The sequence below is a fragment of the Hibiscus syriacus genome, unplaced genomic scaffold (assembly GCF_006381635.1).
Source record: "Hibiscus syriacus cultivar Baekdansim isolate YM2019G1 unplaced genomic scaffold, ASM638163v2 tig00003292_pilon, whole genome shotgun sequence".
NCBI lineage: Eukaryota > Viridiplantae > Streptophyta > Magnoliopsida > Malvales > Malvaceae > Hibiscus > Hibiscus syriacus.
In genome coordinates this window covers 97,118-110,554 of record NW_024061968.1, presented here as the reverse complement: position 1 = coordinate 110,554, position 13,437 = coordinate 97,118, and the positions used below count along the sequence as shown (strand labels likewise).

General features: G+C 34.6%; 2 protein-coding genes across 2 annotated transcripts; both read right to left on the bottom strand.

Annotated features, from left to right (window-relative positions):
- Window positions 1-320: 320 nt before the first annotated feature.
- On the bottom strand, window positions 321-3,749 carry LOC120175848 (probable WRKY transcription factor 2). The gene is made up of 6 exons (XM_039182409.1): window positions 3,682-3,749; window positions 2,605-3,100; window positions 2,253-2,432; window positions 1,237-2,093; window positions 1,006-1,164; window positions 321-907 (listed from the first exon to the last, which is right to left on the bottom strand). Exons 2-6 carry the CDS (start codon window positions 3,040-3,042, stop codon window positions 358-360), a joined length of 2,184 nt encoding a protein of 727 aa, XP_039038340.1. The 5' UTR covers window positions 3,043-3,100; window positions 3,682-3,749; the 3' UTR covers window positions 321-357.
- Window positions 3,750-8,319: 4,570 nt separating this feature from the next.
- Window positions 8,320-12,358, bottom strand: LOC120175781. Its single transcript, XM_039182343.1, has 5 exons — window positions 12,200-12,358; window positions 10,705-10,819; window positions 8,968-9,720; window positions 8,757-8,854; window positions 8,320-8,470 (listed from the first exon to the last, which is right to left on the bottom strand). Exons 1-5 carry the CDS (start codon window positions 12,277-12,279, stop codon window positions 8,320-8,322), a joined length of 1,197 nt encoding a protein of 398 aa, XP_039038274.1. The 5' UTR covers window positions 12,280-12,358.
- Window positions 12,359-13,437: the final 1,079 nt, after the last annotated feature.

The following is a 13,437-nucleotide window of genomic DNA, read 5'->3' as shown; positions in this document are numbered from 1 at the left end:
GCAGGTTAACACGTCTAGATCGGATGATCGTAAATTTTTCAACAGAAATGACGAGTTTGGAACATATGAATAGTCAAATTATCGTTTTGTAACTTTTAATAGTTGAGGGACTCAAAAGAACAATGTCCTATAATCGAAAGATGATTTTTGTAACTTTTGATAGTTAAAAGACTCGATTCAAATTAAAATTTTCAAAAAGAAAAAAAATCGACCCAATCGAATTGAATCAAAATCGTCGAGTTTTAGGTCAAATGTTCATCCCTGATTGCAGTTTATATAAGTCCCACATGATCAAGGTGCAAGTAAGAGGAACATAAATGCTTCTTTTTCTTTTGCTCGGAACTGAATAAGAGAATTTTACATCTGTGGTCCAAGGGGCAGCCTACTCATTAGTTGCTGGTATACTGATGTGTTGTTGGATAGATCCAAGCCGGGTTCCGACATCGGCTCCATCTTCGTTTCTCCTTTCGGAAACCTGAAACCGATTTCGTTACCCTGGCGAGGCATATACGGATGAACAGGCAGAACCGGGAGCTTCGGTTGGCCAGGTCCCAACCCGGCCATTGCCAAATTAGCCAGACTTGGTTGGTTCATTCGGAATAAGAAGCCGGGAGAAGGACCGAGTTGTTGCCTTCCGGATAGGGTGAATGGACCAAATGATGTCGGTCTAACCGTGCTGTTGTGAAGTTGCGATGGCTCCGGCCTGTGGGCATGTGTTTGGATGGAAGAAGCCATGGCAATTTCTGAGTTCGAAGTAGCTGAATTGGCATGACTGCTATTCCGAGCGGCCGGGACATCATGATTATGCTTGCCTTCGTAGGTAGTGATTACTGATTTAAGGTCGTGTGATGCCCTCTCGACGTGCTTCCTCACCGTGCAGCCGGCGCTAGTGCATTTGTAGTAACTCCTGGCATCAAAACAACAGAGAATGATGTTCTGCATTATATTTTCAGTCGATAACGGTAAACTGCTATATCGAACAATGACCGGAGGAAAAAGAAAAACCTTGGATTTGGATTTCCTTTCACTACTTTCTGGCCATACTTGCGCCACCGATATCCGTCGTCCAGGATATCGACCTCACTGGTTGTCTGGACCACAACTCTAGGCTCACGAATAGATCGGGTGGCTCCGCTCATTTCCGTTGCATAAGCTTCGATTTTCCTGGTATAAAACATGAAAACATTCGCATTGCGATCTCAATAACATTATTCAAACAGTTTGTAAGATGTGAACCTTCTCTTTGACTCGGATTCTTCTCCTTCACCGTCATAACCTAACGAGATACTTCCATGAGTGCCTTGATCATCTTCGTCTTCGTCATTAGAGAAGGTAGATGAGACGTTCACTGCATCACCGGATTCAATGTGAGTAGTATTTGGTGCCAGTCCATTGCCATTCTTGGGAGATATCGTTGCAGGCGATGTCATCTCAATGTGGTCATGTGTCCAATCCTGAGGAGCGGCAACAGTTCCCTTTTGTGCAGTTGCCCAAACAGGATCACCATCCATTCCATTTTGAAGGCCAGTTTGTTCAGGTAGCTCGAGTTGCACGTCACTTAGTAAGTTGGACGATCCGATGGACAATCGGCGGTTCGGTGGAGGCTTGAGATGGTTATGAGCTCCCTTGTATATGATCTCCGTTATGTGACCTTCATGAGAACGTTCGACTTTCTTCTTAACTTGACAGGTCGGATGCGTGCACTTATAATAACTACGAGGATACTCACTTCCTTTTACCTGTTTTTGTCCGTATTTTCGCCAATTATATCCGTCCTCCGATGGCACACCACCGATACCACCGGCCTCTCCGCTAACTCTTTGATCTCCTTCTTCATCCCGTGGCTCATCAAGAGGCACTGAATGTTCAACACTCCCATCGACAGGATCAAAGACCCTTTGATCTGCAGAGTTATTACTCCCGGAATCTTTTTCCGTCGATGATCGAGAAAAATCCGCCTGAAGGCTGAATATGTTGCTGTTTTGTGGGTGTACTTTCCTCGGGTCTACACTTTGAGATGCATGAGACCACTCGGACTGTACCGAAGCTTCAGTATTAGGAAAGGACTGCTGAGGAAGACCGGCCGGATTAACCTGCATTCAGAAGGAAAATTTAATAATACTCCGTTCCGAGTTCTAATTCATCGGAATAACTACCAGCATTTAGAATACGAGTAACAATGGAAGCATGAACGAACGTGAATAACATCGTGCATTCCGAAGAAAGACCTTTTTATTCGACAGATTACTTGCTTTACTCATTGCACCGAGGAAAAAAGGAGAATCCGATTCCGCAACAGGCTTGAATGCAAACGATGCATTCATGTCTTCAAAATAGTTATCTTCGCTCCTATCATGAGACTCGGGTTTGCAGCTCCCATCATCAACACTATGAATGAAAGGGAATTTTCCGGTAGTCGGGGATGGCTGCGCCTGCAGCGATAAAACGAGAAATTAATATGAAACAGAAATTCAGTAACAAAAGAAAGAGTGTATAACATATTGTTCCGGAATGTAATTCTGCAGGACAACGGCGTTTCATCATATCTGTTCCGGAGAGCAATAATTATCATGTTACTAAAACGTTCAAGTTAAGCAAACTTACCAACGAATTCGAAACAAAAACCGGAGATTCTAGCAATGTTGTAGGGCTAAGACCAGGAGGTATTGTCAGGTAAGGAGAACGAATGTTGGGGTTAAGTGAAGGATCGGCAGACCGGATGCTTTCAGTATTCAATCTCGGAGCATTAAATCCAGCTCTGGCTGCCATCCTTTCCACCAGACCTCCCCGTGAGCTCGATTTTTGCTCAAACATCGACTCCGATTCATTCGATGATCCACCACCATTGTGAACATCCTTTGTGTCACCATTCTCAGCTGTCATCGCCTGTCGTGATCCGAAAAAGAGTCCCACGGTTTTGTTTTCTGCAGGAGCTTCAGAGGCAGCATCATCACCTAACATAGCTGTGAAATACGTCCTCGGACTCAGAGTAGGAGGTATCCAATCACCGATAATCGAAACATTATCATCGATACCAGCCATGACAATTCCTGGACTCGGCTCAAAGCCGATTCGTTTCGGAGTGCAGAGAATCGAATTTCTGAAAGATCAACAACAAAGACAAATAGACGATGAACACCAACTGGAAATATCGTCCGAGAGCAAAATCGCGGTATTCTGCTCTCGGATCGATAGCAGAGATGTATCCCTTGAACCAAAAGCAAAATTAAGTAAAAATTAGAATCTTCCAATTCAACCACCATTTACATATCTGGGTTTCTTTCCCCAACATACATACATACATACATGCTATGTGATTATTATGCCTATGCCTTTTTACCATTTCATACACCAATCCAAAAGGAAATGGTTCCATTTTTGTTCATGTTTTTACCCCTTTTTTGCTTTTTTGAGCATAAGAACCCTAAATTAGACAAACAAAAAATCCCAATTTTGAAAAAGTAACCCAATTCAAAAACAAACCCAGTCCTCTGAATTGATGTTCCCCACTAAGATCTAATGATAAAATGAATTTGTATCATGCCAGTGTCAAGATAATTGAAGCAAAAACATGGATCATAGACAAATTCAAACGCAAAATCAGGGTTCATAATGGCATTATTCAAACAAGCAAGAAAGAGGGTTAAAGCTGGTTTGAGGAAACACATCAAAAATGATTACCTGATTGATTAATGATCCATAGCCAACGAAGAGAGAACCGTGATGAGCAGCAAGAAAGAACAACTCTTCCCTCTTCAATACCAATGAAAACCCAACTTTCTTGAAGGGGTTTTGAAAAGAAAAAAAAAATATGAATTTCTTCACTTTGTCTTGGTGTTGAAAAGAAAGAAAATCTGGGTTGAAATTTGTTTTGTTTAATCTAAATTGATATGATGTAATGATTAATGATTTTTCTTACATGGAGAAGGCTACAAAAAAGAAGCAAATGAATTTGCAGAAACTGTAATAATTAAATTATTAATTGTGATTTTTTTTTGTAAGAAGATGAAGAGGAAGAAGAAGATGATATTGGCAATGGTGGACCAATGGATGAATGGAATCTTTGAACAACTGGAAAAAGAAATTAATCAATTTAATTAATTAAAAGAAATGCTCAAAAAGAACAAGTTGTGCATGCTTTTTCTTAATTTAATTGAGGGTAAAATATGTAAATAGTCCTCCGACTATATAATTTTACTTTGTTGAGTCTCTGTCTATTAAAATTACAAAACAATCCTCCGACTATAGGATGTTGCTTTGTTGAGTATATCGACTATTAAAAGTTACAAAATATTCACATGACTATCCATTATGTTTTAAATTCATCAATTTTCGTTAAAAAAATTGACGACGATCTAAGTTGAATGTTAATATTTTGTACAAGTTATGATAAAATTTAATCCCAAAATCTCAAATGACAATTATATCTCAGACAACAGATTAACGTCAAACTCAGACTGTTGTTAATTCTTTAACGAAAAATGATGAGTTTTGAACATATTAAATAGTTAGGTGATCATTTTGTAACTTTTAATTGTCGAGTGACTCGATAAAATAGTGTCCTATAGTCGAGGGATTATTTTATATTTTACCCTTTAATTAATTACAATTAGTGGTTAATTAATTGTTAATGATACTTGTTCTTGGAGTGGGGCCATCGGGGTAAAGGTTGAGTTGTTTTCAGTTTTGGAACAGAATAGAAATTGACTAAAATGGGCTCCGTTGATCGAGTACCCAGCTCAGCCGGCTGGACATTGGATTGTTTTGCCTTAATTAGACAACGAATTATTTTAATATATGTTTTATTTGATTTAATTCTTGATAAACTTTGTGCCTAACACCTTAAGGATGGGTATGGGACCCGAATCCGACAGGTTCCGATCCGATTAGACCCGATCGTATTGGTTTTTTTTAATTTGGGTTTGGGTCGGTTCAGGTCGGATTTTTTTATGTGATGTTCGGATCGGATAGAATTCGAGTTTAGGGTGAAAAATATCCGATACGACCCGAAAAAATATATAATTTTATCTTATATATTTAAGAATAATTACAATAATATCCTTATATATATTATTTTTTTCAATTAAATCACTGTTTAGTAGGAACGTAGTCCGCTTGTAAATCACAAGCAAAAATCTTCTCATGAATAAAATAGAGATTTGATTCCACATGTTTTGACTAAGCATAAAATGTAGAATTTACGCTTATTACCACAACATTAGTATTGTCGCTCCATATCATAAGGGGGTGTTTGGTTCAAGGATCACATTCTCATCTTTGGTTGGTCGGGAATCTCATTCCCGGTAATGTTTTATTACCAATAGTAGATTTTTTGGGTTATATTACCGGGAATGTCATTACCTCCATTCCCTTAGGTATTGTAACATTATCGGCGTTTTGGACTAAAATGCCCTTAAATTTTTATTTTTTTTCAAAAATTTCATTCTTCTATCATTGAATAATAAAAATTCTACGAAGGTTAAATTACAAATTTATCCTTAAATTATTTTAGATTTACAAAAAAAATTCTATAATTAAAATTTTATATGAAGTTCGGGGATTAAAAAAAATTTACCCTTTCATTAAACCTTTTTTATATTTTAATTTTGTAAAAAAATTTATATAAATATTATGAATTTAATTTTTTAAGGAAAATATATAAATATTTTACAATTTGTAATATTATACAAATATATAATAAGGACAATTTGGTCAAATATACATTCCAATAATATTTTATTCCTTTAACCAAACACGATAATCTTACATTCCTGCTAAACCAACCAAACACAAAATACAACATTCCCAGTAATCCTATTCCCTGATAATCAATAATGTTATAAAATATTTCATAATGTTATAAAATATTCTATGGTGTTATAAAACTTTTCATCATATTCTAAAATATTTAATCAATATCTCTAAACCTCTAACTAAATTTAAAAATATAAGTGAATAGATGCACGAACTAACTTATTTAAGTAATTAAAAGAATCGATGTTATTTTTTAAAGGTCACAAACCCGAGTACCAGCGATTGCAGCAGGGTATTTGAGCGTATATTGTCAAATGATTAAGAATATTTAGAACATATACTACTTTGTAATCACTATAGCTAAATAAAAAAAGGCTTAAGGGTCACTGTTACCCCAGTAATAAACCCAATTTATCATTTTCTCCCTTATCTTTTTTTTATCAATTTAACCCTCGAGGTTATCTATGGTGTTCATCATAGCTCTCAAAGTTTGTTGATTGTTTTTTACTAACAAAACTGTGAGTTTTTAGTGTCCGTGAATTAAAGGATTATGTTAAAATATTTATTAAATACATTGGTTAGAACAAAGTCCCAAAATTTTATTATTTATTTTAATGAGATTAAGGAATTATATCAAAATTTTAAGGATTTTTTTTCTAATCATTATATTTAGTAAATATTTTATTATTTATTTTTCTAATAAATGTCACATTATCACCAAGTCACGTCAGTAATATTTGGTTTGTTTAAATACCTAAATTTTTATTTTTTTCAAAATCATACCTAACATTTTGTTTTCATTTTATTTTAGTACAATGTCGTTAAAAAATTAACACGTTTGATACCTAAACTATCAGGTTTAATACGTTTTAGTACCTAAACTTTCAAAAAAAAATTCAAAACTTAACGTTAAATTTTAAACGATGTACTAAAATGAATGTTTATGTGGTAACTTTTTTTTTTTTACTTTAGAATACTTTTGGGATAATCCGACATTTAGTCCAATATATTTGCTATTGAAATTTGAATAACCTCATGTTGTCATATCCACAACACTTGTAAAAAAATATTAGGCAAACTACTTATTTAGTCATCCAGCAATTCCCACAATTTTATTTTGGTCACTCAACTATATTTTTTTTAAATTATACCTAATATTACATTTTAGTTCCGTTTTGGCCAATCACCTTTAACAAATAAACATAATTGTTGACATGACAATCTTTTATTTTTCTTCAATGATAATGTGACATTACCATAACGTGACATGTCAACATCGCCTTTAATTTTTTAATAACAGATAATAAAAAATGGAGCTAAAACGTAAAGTTAGGTGTGATTTGAAAAAAGAATAGTTGGGTGACTAAAACGAAACAACAAAAATAAATATATGACTAAATACGTAGTTTACTCAAAAACATTATGTCATAAACATTCTATTTTGCAGTTTCCGAGGCTTCCTAATTCACAAAGCAAAACCCATGTTTTTGTCACAAATTTAATAAAGCAATAAAGAAATTTATAAAAAGAGGACTGCAATTGTGTTGTGTTATTGACCGGTTGAATAAGAGAAATATTTGTGAAAAATATATACAACTATTTAAAAATAAGATTAAAGTACGCAAATGGTCCCCACCTATATGATACTATTTTATTAAGTCCTCATTATAAGTTATAAAATGGTCTTTCGACTATAAAATGTTATTTTATTAAGTCTATTGACTATTAAAATTTACAAAATGGTCACTCTACTATTCATTATGTTACAAAGTTATCATTTTTTCGTTAAAAAATTGGCGGTTGTCTGAGCTGGACGTTAACATTATGATTGAGATATGATAGTCGTTTGAGATTATGAGATCAAATTTTATCATATTACAATCAACAAGTTAACGTTCAACACATAATACATCAATTTTTAATGGAAAATGATGAGTTTAGAACATAATGAATAGTTAGGTGACCATTTTGTAAACTTTAATAATCGAGGAACTCAACAAAGCAACACTATGTAGTTGACTGTAGTTGAAGGACCACTCTGTAACTTTTAATAATCAATGGACTTAATAAAATAGTATCCCATAATCGGGACCATTTGCATACTTTACCTAAAAATAAATCAATTCAAAATCTAGTCTTTGATAAAATCGCCCTTACATGAGTACGATTCTATCAAAATCATTCAATATTAAGAATTAAAAATATTATTATAAAATAACGAGATCGGTTTAAGCAGTAAGTAATTTAATATTGTTCAAGCAGGTCTTGAGTTCGAGACTCTATGTATGCAACAAATTTTTGCTGGAAGAATTACTCACCCAAAGCCAATTGTGCGACACGGATCAGTTTGTATTAGTCATCACAAAGTCTATTCTGAACAATCTTTCGTACAACATTTATTCAAAATCTTTGTTTTAACAACGCACAACCGTTTTATAGACGTAACTGTTCGAATCTGAAATATTAAGGGATGTTAATCTAAGAACAGTTAATAGATATTAATCTAAGAAGGAATTAAGCTGTCCAAATCTGAATTTTCACGTTTAAAGTGTCACAAATTTTGATTTATGGATAGTCATATGTAACTTTTCTTGTCCGAGCAAGCTCGAGACGCCGTTTCACCCCGATCTTGAAAACAAACCGGGAACGAGATTCAGGCTCGCAATCTTCACCCCCCCCAATGGAAATCCGATGCCTGGGGAAATCGATCCAACACCTGCGGAGGAAAACAGTTAAGAACAGAGGTTTCAACGTTTCGGGTCGTGTCGTACGAAACAAGAGCACTCCGATATCACCGATAGCCATATCGACCCTGCCTCGTCGTACGAAAAGGTCAAAGATGCATTTCTTCCGGCAACAAATGGTACCATGCACCCACAGTTGGTAAAAGATCAAAGATGTTCTAAACATTTTTGTGTTCGATTGATGCATTTCGACTACACGAATGGTACCACATACATGAAATACGAGTCGCTAAACCGAGTATAAAAGAGGAGACAGACTTTACCTCTCGCTCTTGATCAACAGCACGTAGCAGCCGCTCCATCGATCGTATTACGTAATTCCTGATCCTTGCAGCTCGATCGTACAAAGTCCTCGACTATTAGCAATCAAAACACCCGAATCGAAATAGAGAAATAACTCACCGATAAGAAAAATAGCAATCAGTAACGCAAGTTTAAGTTGCAGTGAGCAACTAAACTGCAAGTGTACCGGACTTTGCAGATGTCGTAATAACCCGTCGGCGCAGCCAGAGCACTGCGATATAGTACGTTTATTAGGTTCCCCAAGTACTTGGCAAATATTCGTGCACAAGATGTTGATCATACAAGAAATGTAGCATGGCATGAAATCAGTATAAAGAAAGGAACAAAGTAAATGATGCCCCCTGCCCTGGTTCTTTACCTGCTTCGATCCTTTTCCTTTAGGTGTGGACTCGATGCCTGACCCGACTCGGGTTATATTATCGTATTCATCAGCGATTACTATTCGCAGTGCATCGAAATTCGGTGAACTCCATGTTCTCCTTGTACCGGTTGCTCTCTCTTGTCCACAACTTACACCGGAAGTTTCGACGTCTCCTACATCGATGATGCATTCAGCATCTTTACTAGAATCTTTAGCAACTTTCACTTCAGACGTATCTCCGTCACAAGTAGCATCGAAATCGGAATCTGCGTCTTTTCTCTTATGGTGATTCTCCATACGAGTGTTCTTGGCAGATGCTTGCAGTGTCGGCGAAGTTCCAGAGAGGAAGATCGCTAAATCATCACACTCTTCTTCATCCAAATTAACCCACCGGAGGGGTTGCTTCCCCTCCTCGGAAAATGATTCTTTCAATGCCGCTTCTACACGGAAAATCTGACTCTCGACGGCGGCGATAAACTGGTTGTGCCTAGTTGCTGTAGTATCATCGCTACGACAATGTCCACGGCTCAATCGTGTCGCTCTCTCGAACTCTTCCAACTGAATTCACATCCAAAATTATGGAGCAAACATTAACACGAGTATATGGTTCCAAGAAATGGATAAAAGGCAATGGTATCTAGCAAAAGAGACCACTCTTAATTTTTGTCAAAGTATCAATCCCTAATGTTGTGCTCGTGATCGTTTATTTATTTTTTAATGTGCTCATGTATGGTTCGTGTTCATTTAAATCTTCAGTATCGTGTTCGTGTTCGTGTCCGTTTATTTATTTCTGAAGATGTTCGTGTTTATTCATTTAACGTTCATGAACATGTTTGTTTAGCGTTCGTAGACATGTTTGTTTAATGTTTGACAACAAACACTTTTTTCACTCTTTTATTTGCAAGCTAAAGAAAAATAGTTAAATTACACCATTAGTTTTTAAATTTCTTAAGCTTCACAATTTGAACTCTAAAATTCACCTCATCTTCAGTTTAGTCCGTACCTTCACAAATATATAAAATTAAAAAAAATAAAAGGAAAAAGAGAACCGACTAAACACCTTATAAACGACATGGTAAACGAACTTATAAACGAGTCAATACACGAGCTTGTTCATGAACATAAATGAACCTAACACACTGTTTTTCGTGTTCAGTCATTTATTAAATGAACATAAACATTTTGTTCATGCTCATTTATTTAACTTAATAAACGAACATAAGCAAACGTTATATCAACAGTTCGTCCAACACTCTGTTCATTTACATCATTATCCCCCAATTTGATGGTTTAATTGCACATTTTAGCCACTGATAATTTTGAAACCATTGAATTAAGTTTTGTCCCTTCCCTTTTCAAGAAATTAACCCCTCAATTGTTTTGGTTTAATTACTTTTCAAGACCCCGACCATTCCAAAATTAAGCAATTTAACCCCTCATAGTTCAATTCTGACTCCGTCTCTGCCGACATCCGACAAAGACTAAAACCCAAGTAACATAGATGTCTTAAAATGTGATTAGTTCAAGTAATGAAATTCATACCTGCCATTTAGCAGTGCCTAAAGCAGTTTGCAATTCTCTACAAAGTTGAGCATAATCTTCAGTTTTTAGCCCTTTTCTCTTCTCTTTGATCCACATCCTATATGCTGATTCCATTCTGAAAAAAAAAAAAACAGACGCCATGAAAATAGCTTCAAAAACTCATTTTTCAAAAATGTTTGAAGCTTAAATCAGGGTTTTAAATAGCATTTACGATCACGTTTTCGATTGCGTCGCGTTTATCACGGTTGCGGATATAATGGATACTATTGCAGTCATTGCGGATATCACGATCGTGAAATTTTTTTGAATGAGCTGATTTATTTTAATAAAAAAACCTATTTAAAAAAAATTTAAAATAACGTAATAATAGCGGAATAGCAGCCCGCTATTATCGCGATTCGTTAAATTATGACCACGATCTGCCGTTATTGGTGTGATCCCACTTCACACCGTTATTTTCTGAGATAACAATTTCAGACACCGCCACGACCGTAATATAACGACTGAGACACCGTTATTCGGCCATTATTTAAAACCCTGGCTTAAACATCACATACACAAAACCCTTATCACGTAGTTAATGAATTACATCAAGCATTACAAGATCTCCATTCAATACCAAATTTAAAGAAAACCCTTTCTGATTAAGGGTGAACAAAACTCAATCCGACACGAAATGTCGGTCTCTTCAACTAGAAAAAAACTCTACTTGAATTCACTCGAAAAGATTTTAAATAGCGTTCGCGGTTACGTTTTCGGTTGCGTCGCGTTTATCACGATTGCGGATATAACGGATGCTATTGCGGATAATGCAATCGTGAATTTTTTCCATCTATTCATCCACTATTTAAAACCCTGGCTTAAACATCACATACACAACCCTTATCACGTAGTTGATGAATTACATCAAGCATTACAAGATCTCCATTCAATACCAAATTTAAAGAAAACCCTTTCTGATTAAGGGTGAACACAACTCAATCCGTCTCGAAATGTCGGTCTTTTCGACTCGAAAAAACTCTACTTGAATTCACTCGAAAAGATTTTAAATTCGAGTCTAGTTACAAGAATAGAAATCTAATAATTCGAATAGTAAATCAAAATTTTTGGAAATTAGTGGGTTGGTTTTCATGTTGGAGTCAGAGATGTCAATTATATATATGATATTAATAAATCACATACAATAACATACGAATAAATATATACGAATTGCATATAGTTATAGAAAATCGTTTAAATTAAAATTAGATAGTAACATAATATTATAAATATTTACCATCAAATTTAAACATAAAATCGAACAATTGAGCTCAAATTTTAAAAATTCCGCCTTGAAAATTTACAAATAAAATTTTTCGACTCGATCGAACACTCACACTACTCACGTTCAAACAGCAAAATCCCAAATCACCTACCAACTCCATCGATGAACAAATTTAAAGAAATCAGAAATCAAGCAAAAAATTAGGCATGGAAGTTAAAATAATAAACATACATATCAGCAGATTCTTGAACCTCTTCAGCTGCAGAAAAGAAGGCATCTTTCTGCCACAAATCAAAACTGTTTGCAACCATCTTCTTCTTCTTCTTCTTCAACCGTTCAACAGCTTCAAACGCCAAATGAAATTATAAAAAGAAAGCCATCGATGGATTTGGAAAAATTGGCTCTTTTCTTTCCTTTTGATGCCTTCTCTTTCTCTTCCTATTGCGAAAGCAAACACAGCGTTGAGCCGAAGAAGAGAATGAAGGAAAGAAGAAGAGACGTACAGTGGATTTCCTTCTTTCTCTCACCTTTCTCTTTTCGCTTAATACGAAAATAAATATTTAAATTATATTCAAAATTAATTTTTTATGTTTTAATAATTTTTTTTTGTTAAAATAAATATTAAAAAAAAATCATTACAGTTTTAGGTGTCTAATAAAAAAATTATATTTTTTAAAAATAATATTTTATTTAAAAAAAATTAACGTGACATGTGTCACTTAACGATATTTTTCTAACGATAGATATCTAAACATGTAACGAAAAAAACTTTAAACACATATTTTTAACGAAAATTCTTTAAACACTAAAATATTTTTCGAAATTTTATTTAGCCATTTTTTTTATAGTAAGACTTCTCTTTTTTGTACTCCATCTTTTAAGTTTTTATTCATGTAAAGTTTATATAATATATTTATGTTAAATTCCACAAACGATCCCTGTAGTATGTATTCTTTGTGAAACAACTTAGTACTTCATTTACGAGTTTGATCATTTACTTGTGAAGTATACAAATGGTCCTCCAACTATAGGATACTATTTTATTAAGTTATTCGACTATATAGTGTTGCTTTGTTGAATCCCTAAAAATTACAAAATGATCACTCAACTATTCATTATATATGTTCCGAACTCATCCTTTTCGTCGAAAAATTGATGGTTGTCTAAGTTGGACATTAACATGATGATTGAGATGTAATAGTCGTCTGAGATTCTTGGATAAGATTTTATGATATCGCACTCAGTAAATTAACGTTCAGCTCATAATAGATATAAAATAGAAAATTACAAACATTTAAATTAGATAAAAAGCATAGTACAAGGTCTACTTATATAATTTGACCGAAAATATCATCTAAAGAATCAATATTTATTGAATATAATTCTTAATTATATCAAGAAACTTTTTTTAAATTTGAGGAGCAGGTTCTCTTCGGTGTGTTACGGCTAAACTTTTTATTTCTAACAAC